Source organism: Panthera tigris, chromosome B4 (genome assembly GCF_018350195.1).
Source record: "Panthera tigris isolate Pti1 chromosome B4, P.tigris_Pti1_mat1.1, whole genome shotgun sequence".
Classification (NCBI taxonomy): domain Eukaryota; kingdom Metazoa; phylum Chordata; class Mammalia; order Carnivora; family Felidae; genus Panthera; species Panthera tigris.
The window spans coordinates 28,122,518-28,148,058 of record NC_056666.1 but is presented as its reverse complement, the minus strand read 5'-3'; the positions used below and the strand labels follow the sequence as shown (position 1 = coordinate 28,148,058).

Genomic DNA, 25,541 nt, shown 5'->3' with positions numbered 1-25,541 from the left:
ATTTTAACTGTTTCTTCCCTCCCCAAAATAACAACAAAAACAAAATAATATCAAAAGATTTAGAAAAGTGATCTAGCAATAGAAGTGAATAGCAACTTAGCTTCTTTCAGGGTGGAAAGGAGAAAACACTAAAGAGGTACAGTGACTGTCACAGCCTTTTCAAGTATCTAAGACAGAGAATTTCAGCCCAAGTTCAGATAATCTACTCCTTGAAGTATTTTACTCTATGCTATTCCACATGTCACTATTACCTCTTCTAAAACATAAATTAAAGTCTCTTATGGAGTTTCTCCTTGAAGGCCCTAAACTTCAGCTTATCTGTAAGTTTTCAGATAAGAAAATGGTATGTTCTCCAAAGGTCTCTTCCATATTAAACATGTAATAAGATTCCTGGAGAAAAATGAACTTTTAATTAACAAACTAGTCATACTCTGAGCATTTAACAAAAAAACAAAAACAAAAAAAAATAAGCATTTAATTAGAACTGTGGATTAAGTGGGTATAAACACCTTAAGAATAAGGAAAACTAGACTATATCATAGTTTGGTGACCATGAATAGTAACTGAGCCATCTAAAAAATAATAGTACCACATATTATAAAAAGTGCATTGAAATCAGAATATTAAAAATATCTGGAAGCCAAAATTAAGATATTTACAATACCTAAAAATTTGAAATTATAATATTTTAAAAGATCTGCAATATTCTTAGAATGCAACAATAAATATGAGAAATTGAGATCATTCCCATATTTATCTCCCACTCACATTTAATTTTAAATATGGATGGGGAAGGGGGTAGTGGGAATTAAGAGGTCACAAAACATCTGTTACTAATAATTCCAGCACAGATGTAATTGTTACTGCAAAAAAGATGATGAAGTTATTCCCAGGCTGCCATACTACCAGCAGCCATAGTTTATACTCAAACTCCATGAATCAAGTCTCAATAAATAAAGTTGATTATGAGAACTGTCTATATGAACAGATACACACAATCCCTATCCATATAGAAGGTATGTATTAAATAACAGGAAGAGGTCTGAAGAAATAAAGGAGACAAAAATAACTTCCTAGAGAATGAAAAATAATCTAACAACATTTCATAGCTATAATACAAGTGTAGACCTTTCGCTCTACCTTTTGGAACCTTTCAATTTATATACACCTAAGTGATATACTTCAAAATATGTTTTAACAAAAGTAATAAAGTGAGTCCTAAATATTAAAAAAAAATTCTCTGAAAACAATCTTAAGGCAGATTTTACTTCTTAGAGATCACTGTCCTATTTAAGTATTCTAGAATATTACCATGTTTTCAAGCAACCCAGTTCCATGATAACAAGCAGCATAACCCACCTCCATCAAGGTAAAAAATCTGGACATGCTCAAACCATACTGAAAATTTTTATTAGTTAAAATTGATGTGCTAAGAATGCTTCCTCCAGGAATGCAATTCTCAAAACACTATCCCATCCAAAGGAAAGATTATTTTCTAAAACAATGCCTGGGGCACCTGGGTGGCTCAATTGGTTGAGCGTCTGACTTCCGCCCAGGTCATGAACTTGGGGTTTGTGAGTTCGAGCCCCGTGTCGGGCTCTGCGCTGACAGCTCAGAACCTGGAGTTTCCTTCAGATTCTGTCTCCCTCTCCCTCTCTGCCCTTCCACCGCTCACACTCTGTCTCTCAAAAATAAAAAACAAAGATAAAAAGTTAAAAAAAATAAAACAATGCCTATATAATAGATTACATTTTAATTGGGGTTACTAAAAACTTGGTTCTAGTAGGTGTATATCCATTAATTTTCTTTTAACATATCTAGTTTAAGATATTTTACTAATGATACGTATAAAATGTAGCCTTCTAAAAAGTGTTTTTAAAACTATTTTATTCCTTGGCCATGGTTCTTTTCTAGTTTAAGATTTTTTTAAATTTTCTTTTAACAATGAACTTTTACTTTAGCTTGTATCTTTTTAGAAAGGAACATACATTTCCCCATGAATTCGTGATCATTCTACAAAGATTAAGAAACATTTTCCAAACCTAAATACTATTCTATAATTTTATCAAGTCCTACAACCTCTCATCACACTTTTACATATTAATGCATATCTTCTTTCAGCATCTACATGATTTTTCTTCTCCTCTACTACAATTCAATACAGGTAGTTGAGAGTAGTTAACAATATAATTCCACATGATGTTGCATCTGTGTTTACATATGGCTCTAATCACATGCTTAGAAGTAATTTATGCAGGGGAAGGCAAAAAAAGAGGAAAAAGCAATAAAAACACAATTATAAGAAATAATTATGTTGTTATTTTAAAAATATCATTCCCAGTTTGGTAGAACTTTCTCATTTCTCACCACATGCTTCAAAGCTACTAAAATTGCAGAGGGTACAGACTTTCAAAAATACTATGAACTGGAGAAAGAAAAAAATTACCAAATATTTCATATGCTTTTATATAAGGCTCATCTTAACAAGTGACTGATGCTTTCAATTTATAAGATACTTTAACTTTTGCTCCATGCCACAACTATGTATGTCATGGCTTTGTGGTAAAGTTCCTCCGTTTATAAAAGAAGTAAGTGAATTACACATATTTACTACTGAGCTCTAGGAATTAGGAGAACACCAAATTCAAGAAACATCTGTCAGGAAATGTAAAACTATATTTATATACATTCTCAATCTCCCTCTCTCTGTCTCTCTCCTGAAAAACCATGACACTCTAAAATGAGAAATGCACATAGGCTTACCTGATAAGCCAGGTAATTCCTACTTAATTCAAGATAAACAGTATTACTATTACATTATGATACCGTTGTTGGTGCATTTATAGAAACACCATTAAAAATAATTAGGGAAATAAATACTTCTAATATTTGACCTAACAAAAGGCTTCCAAAAGTTTATAGTTATATTAACATAATTATATGGACACTCACCAAAAAAATGTAACTAAATACATGAAGTCTCATCTTATTACTTGTATTTGAAAGTAGTAATACTAATTTACACAGTTATTCAAAAAGAATTGCTGAATACAAGTATAGGATAATTATTAAACTACAATTTTTGCTGCATTTAAAACATCAAAACAAACTTATGCTTCTTAATTTACAATTGGTAAATGTAAAATTTATGCTCTACTTAATTGTGATTCTTAACTAGAAGGGGAAGGGAAAGGAAAAGATAAAATCTAAAAATGACTAACATCTGACTGACTGCTGGTTAACATCTTCTTTAGTAGTTGCCTGCCAACCCATGTATAATTTAAGTCTACATCAGTTATGGGAAAATAATTAGACAGTATCAATCAACTGCAATTTTTACCATATTTAATGGCTTACACCTTTTAACATCTAAAATATAGGTATTCAGGGATCTTACAATGAATAAAAAAGGAGGCTAAAAAGTATACTAAATATGCAAAATAGATATGGGCCAATCATTACATAATTTTCTGAACCTAACAACATACAACAAAACTTAAAAAAAAAAAAAGAAGGAAAGCAGTAAAAGATTGGTTTAAAGCAAGACTAAATTGATAGCAGTATCAATCTCAGTATTTAAAAAGCTCAAAATTTTAAAATTATTCATGTTAAAACATTGTTACTTCTTTCCACCTTAGCAGACTAGAAAATGCTTACACCTACTTTACCTAGGGCTAGTTTTAAATAACACTAAGACTCAGAATTGCACCAAAGGTCCCTATTAATGCAGAGGTCCCAATCAACAGGAGATAGACTGATGGTGCCACTAACCAATAATCATTTTTGTTAGCATCCTCTACTGGCGGTTTCCAAAGACAGCAAGTGGAAATGGTGCAAATAACAGAAAAATATGTACCTGCTATTCCATCTAAAGTGAATTAATCACCATGTGGTCATTAGTAGCTACAGCATATTTCTCTCCTCACCCCCCAAAATGCATACATACATGTATACATACAAAAACCACACAAGAGTAGAGGTGGAAAATTAGAAGACATATTTTTAAATACAACAAACAAAGCATTACATTACAAATGGTAAAAATCGATTTACCCAATTCTAATGCCAGTCCTTTATAGATGACTGACATCATTACCATAAAGTTACTACCTAAGGATTGATGCTTTGGCCAAACCTTGCTCAATTGGTTTACCCTTGTCAAGTTACATTACTTGGTTCCCCCATTAATATCCTACTCTGCAGATATATTCCAGAAAGGAAATTAAAATGTTTTACTGGAGGCTTAGCAGTAAAATCTGCATGTCTTTTTAAATGAAAAAAACATTATTTACATACAAATAACAACATAAAGTACCCTTATGACTATCGCCCACTGTACACATCATTTATTCCCTCATTAAAAAGATTTAAGAGTTAACATTTTTCTATGCAATTCTCTTCAATAAACAACTGCAACTTACATGACTGCGTTGCTAAGAAATATCAACCGGCACCTATTCTGAGATTTCACAACACAATGGCATATAACTTCATTTTTAATTTGCAAATTATAAGGCTTAATCAAATAGCATGGCTGTAATCACCAGCAATGGATGAAATGCATTTGAGAACAAAAAGAAATACAAGGACAGAGCCAAAAGTGATGAAAATGGAAGATACCTGTAGTAGTACGGTGCTATCTTAAACACCTTTTGTTTTCTGAGAGTAATGCATACTGCAGACAAGACATTTTGTGCTAAACAGCCCAAATCTGTTTTTCTAATATTAAACACAAAGGAAAAACACTGACAGCAAGCGTGGTAAATAAATCCCTCCCTTGAGAATGAAAGCAGCAGACAGGAGGGGGCTGACATACATGCAGGAGAAAACTAAACACCATCTTTTTTCTACCTGCACAAGTTGCCATTTGCTGCAGCGATCGAGAACCTCTTTTTCCTGTTGATTTCAAGTACCTTTCAGGAGAGCTTTTTTCCCCTTAAGTCATCTGTTGATATGCCTTAAGAGTGTAATATTCATATCACAAGATCTTTAGGAGAAAAATCCATTCTTTCCTGTTCAGGTAAACATGTTTACAGCAGCTGCACAGACGCTGGGTGGTTCAGACTCACATGTCACACACATGTCGTCAGCAACAAGAAAAGCCCCTTTCTCTGGCGATGAACATTTTAAATAAGGTAAAAAGCGAACAGCCCTTTCCGAACCAACTTACCTTTCATAAAGCCACATCAGCAACAGTGGCAACAGCTCGATATAGCACACTATTTGACGCTAAAACAGGAAATTAAAATTGCAATCGCCTATGCTCCACTCCTTGCTGTAACAAGTCATCTCTCCACAATGACGATACCAAATATTAGTTATCAATCATAACTAACAGACGTCTTGGAAACGCAAATTTTTATTTAAATAACTAAAATCATTCATGAAAGCAGTGATTTTAATGTCGGCTCAAATATATTAAAAATATTTTTACGATTGGAAGGAAACATCTTGAAACAGCTTAAAATCTTCGTATCTGCTTCTAGACAGGAAATCCCACACAAAATCTAAAATTGCCAGGAAAGGTTACAAAACCTCGCGTTTCGCATCCCAGAGGGGAGGGAGAAAGGGAGCCCAGGAGCGGGGGGTGGGGCGGGGGGAGCGCGCGCGAGTTTTTACTTAAACACATATTTCCTCATTTTCTGGAAGATACAGCGATCCCATTATAGGCGCATTTATTTCCCTACAGTTAAAAACTCGTTTTAAAAATAACGTAGGAACCAAAACGAGCCCCTCGGTCCGAAATGTACGTGTAATTCCTTATATAGACTCGGCTGCAGCCAGCGGCAGGGCCGTTGCCGCCCATTATTATACAAACAGGTACCGGGCCGGCGCGGGCGGGGACCTCGCCCCGCGCTCCCGCCGCCCCCGGGCGGAGAAGTCTCAACCCTCTCGCCACAGGAACTGTCCAGACAATAACAATCAGCAGACATTTCGCTGCTGAACAAGGGGGAGAGAAAGCACAGAATCGCCCCCAAGATAAGCAGAAATACAATCAACTTACAACGTCTCTCCAAACTGGAAAAGGCGACTGTGCAACAACAACCACATGTTCAGGTCTCGCTCTCTCTTGCTGTCTCTATTTTTTTTTTTTTTTTTAACTCTCACGCCAGGCAGAGGGGTGTGTATTGCCCCGGCACTTGAGCACAAATCAATAAACACTGCAGCTGCAGCGAAAGCAGCAGATCCGTGCGTCCGTCGGTCCGTCTGCCCCCTCCCCCACCCTCCTTCCACCCGAGACCGAGAGCGCCATCCAAGCTCCATTATCCGGCTTCAGCGCTCCGTGCGTCCGGCCCAGGTAACAACTTCCCCAAAAACCGAAAGAGAAAAAAAGAGGCGTACGCACAGAACCCCATCCCAGCGCGGAGAAGGAGTCTCCCCCAGGGAGGGGGATCTGTCTGTGGTGCTTCCCTGTCTCTAAGACCAGGTAACAACTCCACAAACACACCCGCTGCCCAGCTCGCCGCCATCCACAGATCTCCCACAGCAGCAAGTAGGTGCCCGCTCCTGCCCCGTCTCCCCTGCCGCCCCACCAGCTCCCCCCCGAATGTGGACCTCACTGGCGGGGCTACCTCGGCTGGCGTCCCCAGCCGGGGGCCCAGGGCACGGTGGCCGTAGGCGCGGGGGAGGAGGGGCGCTTAGGGACCCGCGCCTCCGCTCCGCTAATCCCCATTCCGCGAGCGCGCCTCGCCGGCCGGTCACAACTTTACCGCCGCCGGCCGAGCCCGGTCCGCCCGCGGCGCGCACCACCGGCGCCCGCGCACACGCGCGCACGGACGACACGCAGCCCGCGGCCGCCGCGTCCCGCCGCCGCCCGCCGCCGCCCGCCGCGCGCCCGCAGCCCGGCCCGGCCCGAGCCTCGGGGCCCGAGCGACGGCGCCGGCCGGGGCCGCGGCGCGCGGAAGCCACTTTGCACGGTCAGCGCCGGCCACAAGTTTGTTCCTCGGCTCCCGGGGGCCTCCGCGCACAGAGAGAATAACGCGGAGGGGGCTGAGAGGAGGGGGAGAGGGGAGACGCCGAGGGGCAAAAGAGTGGGGAAAAGTGCGAAAAGAAGCAACAGCCGCTCCACCCGGGACCAGAAAAGTGGCCAGCCGCGTCCCGGCCGCCCGCCCTGCGCCGGGGATGCGGCGGCTAACGGTCCAAGGAGGCGGCAGGGGCGGCAGGAGCCGCTAGGCGGAGAGAGACCAGGTAAGAGACATAACGGTTCAGGGAGAGCGAGCGGCCGCGGCGCGGCTCCGGCAACGGCAGCAGCGGAGGGGGGCAGAGAGCACTACTTTCTACTTTCCCACTCCACTTTGCCCGTCCCTGCCCCGGCCGCCCCCAGCCCGGCTCGCCCCCCTCACCCCCGGGGGCGCCCCGGCTGCCCGGCTCCCCCTGACTCCGCCGCTCCCCGGTCCCCTCCGCCACTCACCGTTATTGCGCCGCGGGTTCGCCTGCTTTCTGCGCTTACACCTGGGGCCATCCGCCATGATCCTCTCGCTTGTGTCTAAATGCTCGAGTCACCTCCTCCCCCTCCCTCCCCCTTCCCCCCCCACCCCTCCGCCTCCACCCCTCCCCCTCCCCACCGCACCTGGTTTACGACACTCGCGGCTTTACGACATCACCTTCCTTACACCTAGAGCCGCTCGCTCTACGGCCGGAACCTTGTTGCTAGGGAGAGGACGGTTTGCGGCAACCGTAGGAGCAGCTGAGTTTGAATTGAGGGGCGAGGGAAAAGTTTCCCTCAGGTGTCGTGGGATGGGGGAGGGGGGCGTTAGGAAACTGCGGGGACGTTGTCAGAAGGGCGGCAAGCAGGGGGAGTGAGAAAGGTAAAGTAGGAGGCTCAGCGGCGTTCTGCCTCTGAACTGACCACACCCGCCGCGGCAGCCTGGGGCACGGACCGGTCTGGCTGATTCCCCTCAGGACCCTGTACCCTCCGAGCTGCCGCGTCGCAGTGACCGGAGCAACCTGTCCTCCCTCTTCGTCAAGGTTGGGCTCCGCTCCCACGCAGCGTTTGTCCCATCGGCGCACCCTGGGGCTCAGGAGAGGGTCGCGCTCTGGGCTACGCGGGAAGTTCCCGAGAGTAGAGGGAGGGCAGGTTCGGGGAACGGTAGAGACTGACTTGGGAAGCCCGGCCTCTGACGGGGGACAGGCGGCGTCATGAGAGAGGCTACCTGCCCCGCAGTTCTGACTCCCTTCCCCTACACGGACGCACGGTTTTCCCCCAAGCGAACCGGGATGGGAAGTGACTTCAGTTAGATAGAACTTCAGCTGGACCGAAAGAGAGGCGAGAAGTTCCGTTTGCAGGCGACACCGGCGGTGAAGCCGAATGAGTAATACCCACACAGTCCCTGTCTCACTTCCTCATCCGCATCAGGCTCTCACCTGCTGTCACCTCGGCCTCCCCCGCCCCGCCGCCTCGCTCTCTGCCCTCCTCCCTGCTTTCCCCTGAGAGCAGATGGACGAGATGGGAGGCGCAAAGACGGAGAGTTAAGGTACTAATGCGCCATGATTTACCGTCAAAACGGGCAATTATCGCTGAATGGGACCTTGAGGAAAGAAACACGGCTAACAAATGTGGTCTTTGAAACTGATAGATTGCTGATCTTATCTCAAGTCTCTGTACAAGTTTGGGGATTTCTGAAAGACCATATAGATAACGCCACAAATACCAAGACAGTAAGTCTTCAGTAGGATTTAGCTTTCCCTTCTCTCCCCTCCCCCAACCCCGTTCAGATGAGGAGCAGAACAAATGAGCTACGTTTCAAATAATTTAGTTGTAAATTAACAGTGTACTGTTACTGTTAGTGAAATTGAGAAAACTGAAACGTGACACACAGTATTAGAAATAGTAAGTCACCCAGCACACTGCTTGTCACATAGTAGGTGCTCAATAAATTTATGTCTATAATTTTTGCCATACCTATGGCAAGATTCTTTATTATGTTAAAATCATCTTTTAAACACTCCAGAATTTCAGAAGATCCATTAATAATCTCCTCAAACCTTTCAACAGAAATAAATTTACATCTGAAGTCTGGTAATTTAAAATTAGAAAGTTTAATCCTGAATATAGATGAAAATTTTCTCTCCCACATTTTCTTTGGCATTTTGAGAAATGAATGCATTATTTATTAGTGCATGGAATGTGACTGTAAATATTCTTTGCTGTACATTATGTCTGTATATCTATTCATGCCCAATGCCAAAACTAGAATCATCACTCTTAATGATCATTTTAAGTACAGGCAATCCTCGATTTCGTTCATACCACGTTAACTGAATTTCTGCATCCCAGAATTGTCCATGTTTTGCTTGGTTCAAGCAGTAACTTTTTCCTACCTCCTAAAGGCTGTATAATGTTCTTCAATTGGCTTCTGAATCAAGTTACAGACTTTGTCATTTGCCAGCATTCCCCTCCCACCCCCCCCACAATTTTTTTTTTACAGCTACCCTAATTTCCAGCCAGAATGGAAAAAAAATACTTTTGAACTAGCACACATTTTACCTACTCTTAAACTTAGGAAGTATAACTCGTCCTTTTCTTTTTCAGAAGTGTCTGTCCTGTACCTCCCTACTAAGCTTCTTTCAGTATTCATCCTTACCTTAAAATCAAAGAGACAAAGGGACAGATCAAATAGGAAGTCATTGTCTTCCTTACCCTAATGGTTCCTGGTTTAGTTAGATTGGGCTAGACATTTCTCGTTGTTCATTTCTGTGCCCTCAGGACCTAGTGGAGTACCTGGTTATATTGTAGATGCTCAATAAGGAAGTATTTCTTAAAATTCTTGACCTTTCCTATATAAAGTGAGGATCATTTATCTGCCTTCACCACATTAATTATTAGGAACAGTTGAAATCATGGCTGCAAAGCTGATTAGTATCATTTATATCCTGCCTGGTTTTGAAACTAATTGATCTTGATTTTAGTGACTCCATAATCGTTTTCTCCAAATGATTAACTCTGCCCACTCCTATGTTTTAAATAGGCACAAGAAATATTGATATCCTAAATCTTCTAATACAAAATTTCAGTTTTGTAAAGTCCTGTAGTAATTATTTAAATATATATGTTAATACATATATTACAAATTGAATAATTAATATATTAACTTTAATTAACACAAATAAGTGTAAAGTTCCCCAAATTATTGAAATCTAGACTAAAAACAGGCAAAAGTAAATCTCAGAGTAAACTGCTGCTTTAAGCCTGATGCTTACGCGATGGTTGCTGCTTATCTCTTAAATAGAACTAAAGAATTAGGGAAAATCTTTAGAATAAATTTAGACAAGTGATAACTTTATTAAAATTTAACTTTATTTAGTCAATTATACCTCAATAAGTAAATTTAGGTTCATTTAAATCAAACATGATAGGGAATTATACTAATAAGAGTTTAACATGTACCTTATATTGTTGATTTTAGTAATTGTAGTGTCACCATATAGTATACATTCAATATATACTCCTAATTTTAGTGTCAATGAAATGTTAATACTCTGCTTCTACACTGCTCTGGGATTGCATATGCTGAAAGAGGTATTCTGCTAAAAATGAATTACTGTAATCTTTTTTAAATTTATAAGGAAAATGTAAATGGGTAGAATATTTTTAATACTGAGGTTTTTTTTCTATAAATTTTTCATAAACCCTTTGCACCTGCTATTTGCTTTCCATGTAAGATTCATGTATAAGTTAGGATAAAATTTGACATAAAATTATTTTGAGTTTAAAATGTAGATATTTCATGGCATTCTATATTGAGCATATGATTTTCACATACCTCACTTCCTGAACACATTTGGGAAGTATAGCTTATAATAAGATTCTATAATCTTCATCAAAATAAATTGGTTGTTTCATGAAAAGAAAATTCATTACATAAATTAATTATATTAACATATTATTTTACTTTTAGAGCTTTGAAGGAAAAAGAATAAATTTGATACCTGTTCCCCATCAAAATTCAGAATTTAGAAGCCCCCTAATGTCACTCCTCAGTCCTTAGCTCAGTAGTGACTCTGGACATGGGGTTCACAATGAGACAAAAGGGGCCAATGGTGGTTCAACTGCTGCAGTTCCACCAAATTCTGCAGTTGCTGAGTCAGGAAGGAAACATGACTACAGAGTGATCCAGAACCAACAGCTGCCTTTAGGACCCACACCAATTTTTCTAATAAAGCCTCCCAAGACATAGTAATAGGGACAAATGTTTTCCCCGAACCTCCATGTGGTTTTACTATATATTGCAACATAAAATGGTTTTTCTCTCTGGGGAATAAGGCTCCTATTTTTAATATACGTCAATGAAATGTTAACACACAGAGCTTCTTATTTTGGGGGCACTTTTTTCAGGAACGTGTCTAATAAAGAGATGTAAGTATAAATCAGTGTAGAAAAAGTTGTTTGAAGGATGTTAATGAACATCTCAAAACTAAAACTAATCTTTCCGTAAACTTACAATAATGAAAATGATTGCTTTCAAAGCCTACCTTCATGGAAAATAGATTATATTATTGAAATAACTTACAGACGTGAATGAATAGCACTTTTTTTCTATACTTGACAACTATAGGTAATAAATTATACTGGAGAGAGGGCAACATGCATATTCTGGACTTGAATGAACTTTAAGTGTTTACCATATCAGGGATCTGATATCTGGTTTCTACTGCTATTCCCCTCCCCTTTTGTTTCCATGTATTTTCTCTGGCATCTTGATTTCTTTTAGCAACTGACTGGTTATGCTACAAAGTATAGCTATTTCTTTGACCTTTAGTCCACAGACCCTCAGTTACAATCACTGCCACTGTTCATTCCTTGGAGTGTATTTGTTTAAGATATTTGTGATCAATAATAGGTTTTATATATCCCACAAATATGTTAAACTCACACGAAAAAGTTGGTAATAAGAAACCCCCTGTGTTCAAATATATTCTCAACTTGAAGATCTCTGGTCAGACCCTTCTCATTCCTTCTTATGCCTCTATTTCTAGCTCACTCTCTTTATCCTAATTTCATAAATAGATCATAGGCAGTGTCCCCTCTCCACTGTTTTATATTTTAATCATTGTCTTCATCTTTCTTTCTACCAGGTCTAATGCAAATCTATTTGGATCAATTCCCTTTATCTCTTTGTTCAAAGTTTGAGTCATCCCAACATTGTAAAATGCTTTGATTTTTCATATTCTGGTTTTTCTGTGTCCCTCAAATCCCAGTCTTTGCCTTTCTGTATTCCTAGAGGCTGATTTTTATGGACCACAACACCCAAGATCCTTTGCCCTCTGGTTTCTATTTGGTTTCAGCTAATTTGGAGGCCTTGGCAAATGATCACAGGAAGGAAAGAGAGAGAGGTCAGGATATTTATTTCACCTTCCCGCACATTCCCTCCTGTCTGTGGCTTTTGGCAGTAGCTTCATTCCTCTATGTAAGGCCATGGATCCCATCAGTCAACCCTGTCTCATGGCGACAGGTCTTGCCAAGTTCCAGAAACTGCTTCCCTTGATCCCTTCAGGCTGAGGGATGGTAATGGTACCCTCCTGTTGCGAGTCCTTGGGGGGCTTTATCCCTTATTGGTTCCCCTAAAGCCTGCCTACATCTCTGTAAATAGTTTCTTCATCAAACTCTCTTCATCAAACTACCCTTTGAGTGTGCCATTTGTTTTCTGCCAGACCCCACAGTATTTAACCTTTATCAAACAAGAATTCTGCTTCTTTTTATCACAACACTAAAGTTTGAATGCAATGTATCTTATGTCATTCAGTGACTATATATATATATTCATATTGTACTGTGTGTACATGCAAAATCTGGCAAATACTTAGAAATATGGAAGGTTCTCTTACATAGTAATTACTCAGTAATTCTTTGTAGAGTGAAAGCCCCTGCCCTAATCTAAAATCTAGGAGAGACTACTTTTATATACTTAAGATATGAAAGGGGAAAAGAAATCAATACCACAGTAGTAAGGTGGAGATAGCTGATTGTCCCTAGTATCTTTCTTCTCCTTCTTAACAATGGAACCCTCCACTGCTGTCCCATGACCACTTGAATGGTCTTTGCGTGTATCTAGGTGCTACTGTGCTAGTCAGTTCTGGCCAGTGAGATCTAAGTGGAGGTGAATGTGTGCAATGTTGAGGAAGTCCTTCAAATGGAGGTGGTTCATTCACCCAGGTGGGTGCCTGGGTGGCTCAGTCAGTTAAGTATCTGACTTTAGCTCAGGTCATGACCTCACAGTTCGTGGGTTCAAGCCCTGTGTCAGGCTCTGTGCTGACAGCTCAGAGCCTGGAGCCTGCTTCAGATTCTGTATCTCCCTCTCTCTCTCTCCCCTCCCCTGCTCACGTTCTGTCTCTCTCAAAAATAAATAAAAAACATTAATAAAAAATTTTTGAATAAATAAAAGTAGGTGTTTCACTATTCTTTCTCTTCTTGCTGGTTGGAATCAGACTTGCTGGCTAGAGCTCCTTAAGATTAAGAAAGGCATTGTGATGCCTCCCGCTTTGGTCTTCTTCTTCAAAATTACTTTGGCTCTTCGGGGTCTTTTGTGGTTCCATACAAATTTTAGGATTGCTTGTTCTAGCTTCGAGAAGAATGCTGGTGCAATTTTGATTGGGATTGCATTGAATGTGTAGATAGCTTTGGGTAGTATTGACATTTTAACAATATTTATTCTTCCAGTCCATGAACACGGAATGTTTTTCCATTACTTTATATCTTCTTCAATTTCCTTCATAAGCTTTCAGCGTACAGCATAGTTTTCAGCATACAGATCTTTTACATCTTTGGTTAGGTTTATTTCTAGGTATTTTATGATTCTTGGTGCAATTGTGAATGGGATCAGTTTCTTTATCTTTCTGTTGCTTCATTGTTAGTGTATACAGCATGGTATTGGCACAAAAATCGACGCATAGACCAATGGAATAGAATAGAAACCCCAGAATTAGACCTACAAAAAGTATGGCCAACTAATCTTTGACAAAGCAGGAAAGAACATCCAATGGAAAAAAGACAGTCTCTTTAACAAATGGTGCTGGGAGAGCTGGACAGCAACATGCAGAAGAATGAAACTAGACCACTTTCTTATACCATTCACAAAAATAAACTCAAAATGGATAAAGGACCTGAATGTGAGACAGGAAACCATCAAAACCCTAGCAGGAAAAAACCTCCCTGACCTCAGCCACAGCAACTTCTTACTTGACACATCCCCAAAGGCAAGGGAATTAAAAGCAAAAATGAACTATTGGGACCTCATGAAGATAAAATGCTTCTGCACTGCAAAGGAAACAACAAAACTAAAAGGCAACCAACAGAATGGGAAAAGATATTTGCAAATGACATATCAGACAAAGGGCTAGTATCCAAAATCTATAAAGAACTCACCAAACTCCACACCCGAAAAACAAATAATCCAGTGAAGAGATGGGCAGAAAACATGAATAGACACTTCTCTAAAGAAGACATCCAGATGGGCAACAGGCACATGAAAAGATGCTCAGTGTCACTCCTCATCAGGGAAATACAAATCAAAACCACACTCAGATACCACCTCATGCCAGTCAGAGTGGCTAAAATCAACAAATCGGGAGACTAGATGCTGACGAGGATGTGGAGAAACGGGAACCCTCTTGCAGTGTTGGTGCAAATGCAAACTGGTGCAGCCACTCTGGAAAACAGTGTGGAGGTTCCTCAAAAAATTAAAAATAGATCTACCCTATGACCCAGCAATAGCACTGCTAGGAATTTACCCAAGGGATACAGGAGTTCTGATGCATAGGGGCACTTGTACCCCAATGTTTATGGAAAGAGACTAAATGTCCACAACTGATAAATGGATAAAGAAATTGTGGTTTATATACACAATGGAATACTACATGGCAATGAGAAAGCATGAAATCTGGCCATTTGTAGCAACATGGATGGAACTGGAGAGTGTGATGCTAACTGAAATAAGTCATACAGAGAAAGACAGATACCATATGTTTTCACTTTTTTGTGGATCCTGAGAAACTTAACAGAAGACCATGGGGGAGGGGAAGAAAAAAAAAAAAGAGAGGGAGGGAGCCAAAACATAAGAGACTTCAAAACTGAGAACAAACTGAGGGTTGATGGGGGGTGGGTGAGGGGAATTGAGGAGGTCACCTGTTGGGATGAGCACTGGGTGTTGTATGGAAACCAATTTGACAATAAATTTTATATTAAAAAAAGATTAAGAAAGGCACAGCAACAAGATCGAAGGGGCCTGACTCTCTGACACAAGAGAATACGTAACTAGCACTGGACTTCTTACCTCCAGATCTATTTTATATAGAGAGAAATAAACATATCATCTTTAAGCCACCAATGTCTTAGGTTTTCTGTTTTAGGCAAAGTTAATCCTGTTTAATGTAGGTATCTGTATGAGTTTTCTAATGTTACTATAAAAAATTACGACAAACTTAGTGGCTCAGAATAACACAAATATGTTATCTTACAGTCTTGAGGTCAAAATGTGTCTCACCAGGCTTTGGTAGGATTAGGTTCTTCCAGAAGACTCCGGGGGAGAATTTTTCCCCTTCTAGTGGCCACCCACAATCCTTGGTTCGTGCCCTCTGCCTCAGTCTTCAAAGCCAGCAACTTCGGCCAGAGTCCTCATGCTGTCAGCTCACTAGTTCTTTATATTTCTGCCACCCTCTTCTGGTTTTAAGGGCATTTGTGATTAAATTAGATCCACCTGGATAATTCTGGACATCTTCCCTTTTCAAGATCAGCTGATCAGCAAGCTTAATTCCATCTACAGCCTTAATTGCCACATAACCTAAAAATATTCACAGGTTCTGGGGATTAGGGCATAGACATCTTTGGAGGCCACTATTCTGCCTACCAAAGTATGTAAGCTTTAAGTTTCATGATTGATAAATGTTTTTATTGATTTATTTGTTCATCTTTATAAACAGCTTTTAAAACCTTACGCTAATTGGTCATTACTTTTTATGTAACATTTAGCATTGTGCCATATAGAACTTCTAATAATTATTCATTAGTTAATTCATTAAATTAATATTCTTGTGTATATTCTGTGTGACAGATGCTGCATGGGGCTATAAATGCTTAATACGCTTTCTGACTTCAAGAAACACACGGGTTTGTGGAAGAAACGGATTGACAAAGAGACTGTTACACAAATGCCCAGGAGATATAGTGTACATAGGAGAGGCATCTGAACTAACCTTGAGTCAAGGAAAACTTTTCTGGAGAAGTGACAGAATTTGTCAGGAAATGAGGGAAGAGTGTTAAAGGCAGAAAGAAGTTAGAGTGTGTGCGGTATTTTGGGGGCAGAGGATCCAATAGAATAAGAGCATCAAATAAAAGGAATGCGTATTCCACATAAGGTTGCAGAGGTGGGGAATCAGGAACCAGATCACAAGAAGATTCTAAGGACTGGGGACCCTTTATTGAAGACAGTAGTAATCCATGAAAGGGTTTTTAAAAAGTCAAGACTGTCCACATTATACAAGTGTTCTAGAGGAGAGGGGGATAGTGACAGGAGCAGAGGAAAAGTGAGTAGAAGAGCAATCATAAAGGGAACTTCAAAAATTTTTTTTCCCTCTTGAATAATCATTTATAAAGGAATCAAAGCCATTCAGCAAATAAAAGCCACACAAGATGTGGCTATCCAAATGAAGCACAGATGAAGAATAACATTTTCAGATTATATTAACAAATAGTATAATGTTAAATTATAAGCAATATAAAGCATAGTTAATATTTCTGATGTTTATAATAGTAATAAATTGTTTCAGATTAGACCTTCTTGTAGTGGCCTTTCTGGCTCCTAAAACCATCTTAGTACATGCCAGTCTCTCAAAATTATATGACAAATGAATGAATAGTTGAAAAGTCTCCAGTGTATCTTTTAATACTATTTTTTGGTCTATTACGTTTACTACAGCCTAATACTCAAACGTTAGCATCCTCCCCATTCAGATTCTGCTGTCTTCCAAATTACCTTATATATTTCCAAGAAGACAGAGTAGTTTTCTTTCCCCGGATTTCAGACTACCTAAGCACTTCTCCAGTTGTATCAGAATTTTGGGGAATTAGAGAACCTGCCTCACATAACTAGTGATTTCCTCACATCCTTCAGAGTACCTTGTTTACACCACTGCTGTAGCATTTACTGCTTTTACTATGCTTTACGTCTGTCTCCTAGCCTGAAATTTTCATGTTTGTGTTTCTGATACCAAAAGCAGTGCTTGTCTCATGTGAAGCATACTTAATAACCATAGAAAAGAGCAAAAGTTTCTGCCTTTGTGAATCATTCTGGCACAGGGACTTTGTAAAGAGCAAATAAGATATTGTATGTGAAGTGTTTTACATGGTGCCTGGCACATGGTAAACAGTAAATGATAGGGAATATGGCAAAAGCAAATTCCTAGACAAAGATCAGAGCCGGATATTAAGAGCATAACCCACACAGTGCCTTTCTGTTCAACAAGGCTAAAAGAGAATTTTACCCCTGAAAATGCCACTTCAGGCATAGGTGGAATGATTATCTAATTAAAGGACAAAAGAAGATATGAGATTAACATGTTGTTATTTAACATTAGTTGGAATATTTATTATATCATCTAGAAATACTGTTGGCTTAGCTACATTATTTAAGGAATTGTCTACACAAGAAGTGAATTTACTACCCTAGGATAAATAACACTATTTGCAATGCAATTAAATGGCATATAGCACTTTTTTTTATGTATTTTATTTTTGTGAGAGAGCGTGACTAGGGAAGGGGTTGAGAAAGAGGGGGACAGAGGATCTGAAGCGGGCTTTGTGCTGACAGCAGCAAGCCAAAGGGGGGGCTGAAACTCATGAAACATGAGATCATGACTTGAGCCAAAGTCTGATGCTCAACCAGCTGAGCCAACCAGGCACCCCATATAGAACTTTTTAAAAATACAAGTTAAAGATTATAAGAGAAATATAAAAACTGCCTTAGTTTTATTTCTTGACTTGTGTGTAACAGACACCAGTTCAAACTTGCCAAGCAGAAAAAATAGTTTATAATAAGGATGTAAGTTTGCAATTTTTTTTTCATAGAATCCAAAAGTAGGAAAGCAGTCAGGTCTCATAAGTAAGGAGTTGGAACACCTTTACGTATATAGACAGAACCTCTCCATTTCTTACCTTTGCATCTCTTTACACATCTTTTACTTACAGGACTACCACTGTGCACAAAGGTGGTATTGACTCAGAAGAGGTATGAGGAGACACTTAAATGCATCCTCTTTAAAGTTACACAATACTTAGAGGAAAAACAGCCATCCCTATTCCTATCCCAACACTGCTATTCTATCTTTTTTTGCATGTATAGTTTATATAGCTACAATCATGCCCAGATTTTGCCATATACATATGAGAACTACATATAATTTAGTATTATGCTTTTTCAGTTAACACATCACACACCTTTTCCTATATAGACACAGCACCTTTACACTTGCTTTTTTTTTACCTGACTGTAATATTCCTTAAATTGGTATAATTTACTAAACCAGTTACATATTATTGAACATTTAAATCCTTCCATCTTTTGTTTTGTAAATAATGCTGTTGTAGTATAGTTTTTGTTTGGGTTTTTATTATTTCCTGAGAAAATATTCTCAAAACAAATTATTTAGTCAACAGGAATAAATATATTTGTATCTCTTTAAACCTATTGTCAGCACACTTTTGAAAAGGATTGTACCAATATATGATGCCACTGGAAATATATGAGTTTGTCTCACCATTATTATAATTTTTTTGGAAATTGGTAGCTTATTTTCCAGAGTGGCTGCACCAGTTTGCATTTTCACCAACAGTATGGAGTTTCCTCAAAAAGTTAAAAATAGAATCACTCTATGATCCAGCAATTGCACTGGTAGGTATTTACCCAAAGGATACAAAAATACTAATTGGAAGGGACACATGCACCCTGATGCTTATAGAAGCAGTATCAACAATAGCCAAATTATGGAAAAAGCCCAAATGTCTATCAACTGATGAATGGATAAAGAATATGTGGTGTGTGTGTGTGTTTATATACATAGAATATTACTCAGCTGTAAAAAAGAATGAAACCTTGTCATCTACAACGATGTGGATGGAGCTAGCAAGCATTGTGCTAAGCAAAATAAGTCAGAGAAAGACAAATACCGTATGATTTCACTCATATGTACAATTTAAGAAACACAACAGATGAACATAGGGGGAAAAAAAAGAGAGGTAAACCAAGAAAAACTCTTTAGAGAATAAAAAGGATTACTGGAGGGGCAGTGGGAAGGGGATGGGTTAATTAGGTGATAGGTATTAAGGAGCGCACTTGTGATGAGCACTGGGTGTTGCATGTGGGTGATGAATCACTAAATTCTACACCTGAAACTAGTGTTGCACTGTATGTTAACTAAGTGGAATTTAAATAAAACTTGAAAAAAGGGGTAGCTTATTTATACCAATTGGAAATATATGAATCACCTAATGTTTTAGACTATGTACATAGGAAAACACCTAAATGGACTTAGTGAAGAACATATATAAATGTGTAATAAATTCCATACTGGATTAAAAATCATTTCAGCTCTGGATTTTGTGACCTATCTCTTTTATGCCTACTATCACAAAAAATATATGTGTTTATTAAAATTATTAGAGAAAGAACAGTTTGTATTTCATTTAGCTTCTAATTAAAGTTATCACTGGATTTTTAAACTTAAGAAATGTCTAATAAGATAAGCATACTTAGAACTTTTATAAGTTTCAGATTCTTTTTAGCTCTTATGGAATAATCAGTTAACTGCAAGGATTCCTATTATATTCTAGTAAAAGTGAGCCATTTTGGAATTCTTGAGCAAGTATACTTGACTACAAAATAAATTGGAGAGTAATTCAAAGGAATTCTAGGAATACTATTCAATCATTTAAGAATGAAGCAGCTAATCTGAAAAACTCTCAAAAATAAAAAGTAAAGTCAGATGAAAAAGCAAGGTAAAGACCAGTGTGTATAGTTTGCTACTGTTTACTACACACACACACAACACACACCTATAATTATACACACCCATACAAATGTAAGTGCATAGACTTTCTGTGAGAGGACACATGGTAGCAAGTGTCTGCCTCAAGAGAGGAGTTCTGGGAGACTAAAGCACAGGAGAGAGAGACTTTATACTGAGTATCTTCATATTTTTTGAATTTTGTATCATGAATACATTTATTTAAAAACACAAATAATGGTAGTTTTTAATAATGGATCCAAAGGGCTGGGTAGTCCTGAAAATTGTTTTGGGTGCAAGCTTATTCACTAAGGGGTGGTAGTTGTAAAACTAGAAAGACTGAAATGCTCAAAATTATGATTCCACTTAAAGCTTTACTGTAAAGTAGAGGAGTGCCTGGGTGGCTCAGTCAGTTGAGTGTGTAACTCTTGATTTTGGATCAGGTCATGATCCCAGGGTCATGGGATCAAGCCCCCCATCAGGCTCCACACTGAGCATGGACCCTGCTTGAGCTTCTCTTCCTCTGCCCCCTCCCCTGCTCATGCACTCTTTTTCTAAAAAAACAAACTAAACAAAAGCAAACCCATAAACAAAATGTAAAATAGATCCATAGTCAACACTTAGCCCTGCTAACAAACAGAGGCAGAGCATAGTCTGGCAAAATTACAAATCTCTGTTAGCCAATATTTTTACTTTTAATCCACATCCAAACCATGAAATTCTGGCCAATTTCCCATTGTGCTAATTCTCTATGGTAAGTTCTTTTCTTTAATTTTTAAAAAAAATTTTAACGTTTATTTTTTTGAGAGACAGAGAGTATGAGCAGGGGAGGGGCAGAGAGAGAGGGGGAGACACAGAATTTGAAGCAGGCTATAGGCTCCGAGCTGTCAGCACAGAGCCCAAGGCGGGGCTTGAACTCACAAACCACGAGATCATGATCTAAGCTGAAGTCAGACGCTTAACCAACTGAGCCACCCAGGTGCCCCTCTATGGTAAATTTTTAATCTCAGGTGGCTTTTCTTGCTGTTCTCAGTCAAGATTGCCTTCAACTGGCAAAGGTCATTTAGAGAATGGAAGAACTCTTTCAATATTAGCAAAAGAATGAATGAATGGGTGGATAGATGGATGAATAAATGAATACGATTTGAGAATCCACACTCAGCTCTTTACTATGGGTATAACCTTGGATAAATCACCTAACATCTCTGAGCCTGAGTTCTTTCTCTGTAGATCTAAACCAAATTTGTTCACATCTACCAGAATTCCCTACATATTCACAGGGTTTTGGTGATGTAGCATGAGATAATGTATGGGGAAGTTTTTAAAAAAAAAACGTTAAGACATAGGATTTTGAATATTTGCTATACAAATCTATATCAACATAAAAATTCTTCCTAGAGTCAAATATGAATGAATTTTGAGTAATTGGATCTTTGGTATTTTATTAAGCCTCTGATTTATTTCAGTAAGATGAATTGAGTTGATTATATTTTTACTTCTTTCTCTTGTTCACCCTCCGTGTTAAAAACAGATAAAAAGGCAGAATAAAAAAGAAGTCTGGACTGACATGGTTTATCAAATATTTGACTATTATGTTAAATTTACCTTGATACAGTTTTGAAAAATATTTGCTTTCTTATCTTAGAGTTTTTGCAAAGGACTGGCTTTGATTTCTATGACCAGTTTTGTCTTTGAAATTATCTGCCTAGATTTTGGCTAGCGTGTTCTCTTAACTGTCATATGCAATTGAGTTTAATCATGTTTTTCTTTCTAGGTTACATTATAGAGTGTTTCTAAAGATCATAAAAATGTCCACAAAGAGGGAAATTATTTTTTCCTACATTTGGTATTGTTTTATATTTTTGCTGTATATATTTAGATAATTATGTTGTTTTACCTTCAGTAATCATATTTTAGTTATAGCTAAATTTATTCCCAGTTAAAACAGTATGTAAAGCATGCACATTTAGAACCAACATTATTCAATGCATTTTGCTATTACAACAATTTACATTAATTTAACATTGTAAATAGTTGTGCAATCTAGTCATTTTGTGTACATTGAATTCATTACTGTCATTAAATAAATATCTTTTCTCTTTGGTAGCTCAACTTATTTCCTGATTCTACCTGTTTGATACTGTGCTTTTGATTTGTAAAGTCTCGGGTAAATATCTGTTACTGTTTTTCACGCAGTGTCATAATAATATGGAAGACTTTCTGGCAGGTATTTTCATTACCTAGCTGTTAACATTTTTAGTAAATGCCAAAAAGTAATATATGAATATAAAACAACATATGTTTAGCATCAACTTTTTAAATAGCAGAAATGGCTAGTAGAAGAAGTTACTGAGATATTGTCTGCTAAGAAAAATTTAAAACATTGACTACATGAGAAAAATAGAGTTTTTTGAGATGACAGAATAAATTGATTATAGTTCTTCCCTGTTTTACTTTATTTTCTGTGCCTGTAGAAGAAAATCTATGACTTGATTTATCTTATTACCTAGTTTACTTATATTTTTGTCCTGCATTGAACTCATGTTCTTCAGACTTTGGATATGTTATGGACATACATCAAACAACTAAAATCCAGTTTTGGTGGTTGAGGTTGGTTTTAAATCATGTCCTTGTTACATCTGCTCTCCTTCCAGTGCTAGTCAGCATCAAACTGACCAAAAGGTTATCAAACCCGACAAAAGCATTTGATGCAAAGAATTTGACAACCCATTAGCTAGAAAACTATCACCTGAATAATTCAAAATTGATTGAAGCTTTTCCCCCATATATAAAATTGTTCTGTAGTTCCATTCAATTTTGCATCTCTCCTTTGTATAGCCTTGGGAAACATAGATCAGTGATGTAGCAGCAAAACATCATGATACCAAATAGGAAACGAGGACTTGAGAGATGCTTTGGACCTCTTAATTTCCAGGCCACTTGATAGCAGATACAGTTCATTACACAGGAAAATTGCTTGATCTTGGGAAAAGAGGGTGCTGGAGGTGAGGGAAAATGAGTTAGTCACCAATACGGTTCACCTTGCAATTCAGTCATTTAGATCTAACTACAGAATGATTGCCGTCATGTTCCAGATAAAGAATGAAAGTTCTTCTCACAATAAAATGGTGAACACATATCCCCTGTTTAGATTCTAGAATAAAAAAGAAGGAAAAGGAAGGAAGAATATATCCTATGTATGTTAATGCACACTTACCAACTTTAATAATACCATTTGTAGAGACTTTATAATCTACTACATATGGTTTTATTTGACCTTCATTATGACATCAATAGATATTATTTCCATCTCACCTGTATAGAAACAGATTCAGAGAGGCTACAGTCACACACTTCATATCATGTAGACTAGGACTCAAATCCAGAACACAACTACAAATTCCATGTGTAAATTCTGTTATACTCAGTAAACATAAAATCATATCCAGGGCTGTACAAAGACAAGATTTTAAAGCATAAAGAGAAGGTTAATATTCAGAAAAAGAATTATGAGCAGAAATACTTTAATGAATATTTTGTATGTTCAGTGTTTCTTTAAATGTTCTCATGTGCAAAATTTTGAATGGCTTATAATTCTTTCTACACTCCATTTTCTCTGTTCCACGGACATAAAACATTCCCTCTGTGCCTCTTTCAGAAGATCCTTTTCCTTCCTTCCCACTCACCACCCCTCTCCATCTGCCCTTTAATCTTCGATTCCCCTAATCTCAGACCACCCGCCACAAGTTTTATCATCTTTCTTTCATAATCAGTGGCTCCATGTCTTGTCTCTCATTCTCTATTATAAACTCTTTTATGATAGACCATGGCTAATAATTCTTGTTATTGTGATGAACATATCTGGAAAAAATGTCTTTTATGATAGATAACTACCATCTACGGCTGGTATAAGAAGAGGATCCTGATGGGATGCTGGTATGGGAAGAGACCACAGTTTGCCTCCACGTACTTTGATAACCTGAACTTAACCCAATAGGAAAGAAAAGAGCTGAAAAAGTGATAGCCCTTTTAAAATGAGCTACCAGGGATTAGCACATTTTAACACTATTATGTATGGTATTATCATATTCATACCCCTGGATTCTGAGAGCTATGGAAGGAAAGATTGATTTTTGGAGCAAACATCTTTAACATGACTAGGCAAAAAAAAAAAAAAAGAAAAAAGAAAAAGAAAAAAGAAAAGAAAATAGCTGAAGTTTATAGATATCCACCATCCAAGACAACTTAAATTCTGAATTAGAATTTAGTAGCTCTGGAATAGAAAGGGATCAACATTATTCATAGATGTGAGGACCCATGACAATACATCTTTAGAGTTACGGAGACAGAAAGGAAAGAATATATCCAGAAGAGTGAATACCTCTAGTGGGGAAAACTAAGAGTTGGGAGAAAATCTAATATTACATTGTTGTTAGCATTATCCATAAACATAATAAAAGGATTCTTTTGAAATACAATTTTAAAGTTCTTGTATTAATGTAGTATATGAAACCAAGAGGTCCTAACTAAAGTACTTCTTCTTGGACCATAATAAATTGCCAACCAGATACACAATTAACTTGTAGAACTCTCAGGTTATCTATCATGTCTTCAATATGCACATTTTAGATTACCCAATGGAAAAATTAGTAAATGGTTGAAATAAAGGTAAGGGGAGGAAAAGTTTTATGAAACTATCACAAGGTGTTCCCGTTGTCATGGAAGGAAATGTAAGTAGCAGGACAAGATCTCAAAAAAAAAATGGTAATCTATTTTTTTCAAACCCAAACTACCTACAGGTAGAATAAGAAGAAATCTCAGAAGCCTAGCCCCCCCCAAAAAAAGGTTTTAAAAGTAAAGTAAAAAAATTTTAAAACTTTAAAAAAAGTTTTAAAGTAATTGTGTTTCAGAACTATGACTGATTCTACAAGAATAAAGATAGTCTTACACAGAAACATACACAAGATGCAGTGATTGAGAATTTTAAAGAGTGAAATTAAATAAAATATACTACCTGGATATCTGAAGAAAATGCTATTAATGATAAAAAGATATGAGAGTTGGGAGGAAATCTAACATCCAAGAAAAAAACGGGAAAGAATATAAGCATTGGTACAGGTAATAACAATTTTCCACAAAGAAATGCCAACAAGTCGGGGCGCCTGGGTGGCTCAGTTGGTTGGGCGGCCCACTTCGGCTCAGGTCATGATCTCGCGGTCAGTGAGTTGGAGCCCCGCGTCCGGCTCTGTGCTGACAGCTCAGAGCCTGGAGCCTGTTTCAGATTCCGTGTCTCCCTCTCGCTGACCCTCCCCTGTTCATGCTCTGTCTCTCTCTGTGTCAAAAATAAATAAAACGTTAAAAAAAAAATTTTAAAAAAATGCCAACGAGAAAGAATACCTTTTAAGAATCATTCAAGTCATCAACAAAGGTATGAGAACAAAAGAAATTATAATAGGTTTTAAAAGGAATTTCTGGTGGAGCCAGCTATTGGCTTAAGGCATAAGAATTATTGTTCTTTCATTGGTGGGGAAGGTCAATGCAGTAAGATC

The 25,541-nt window shown here is 38.3% G+C and overlaps 1 protein-coding gene and 1 long non-coding RNA gene across 8 annotated transcripts in view; one reads left to right on the top strand and one right to left on the bottom strand.

Moving 5' to 3' along the window:
• Nucleotides 1–7,505, bottom strand: part of ZEB1 (zinc finger E-box binding homeobox 1) — a 197,956-nt gene extending 190,451 nt beyond the window's left edge. For 5 of the 7 annotated variants that reach the window (XM_042991330.1, XM_042991334.1, XM_042991331.1 and 2 more), the window contains exon 1: nucleotides 7,412–7,505. In XM_042991330.1, coding sequence (XP_042847264.1) covers nucleotides 7,412–7,469 — 58 coding nt within the window. In that variant the 5' untranslated portion in view covers nucleotides 7,470–7,505. The remainder of the gene's footprint in view (nucleotides 1–7,411) is intronic. The other 2 variants (XR_006219723.1, XR_006219715.1) reach the window with 2 other exon arrangements.
• LOC122240259 overlaps nucleotides 6,873–25,541 on the top strand; it is a 74,722-nt gene continuing 56,053 nt past the window's right edge. Inside the window, exon 1 of the long non-coding RNA XR_006219726.1 lies at nucleotides 6,873–7,188. This is a non-coding gene — a long non-coding RNA (uncharacterized LOC122240259). The remainder of the gene's footprint in view (nucleotides 7,189–25,541) is intronic.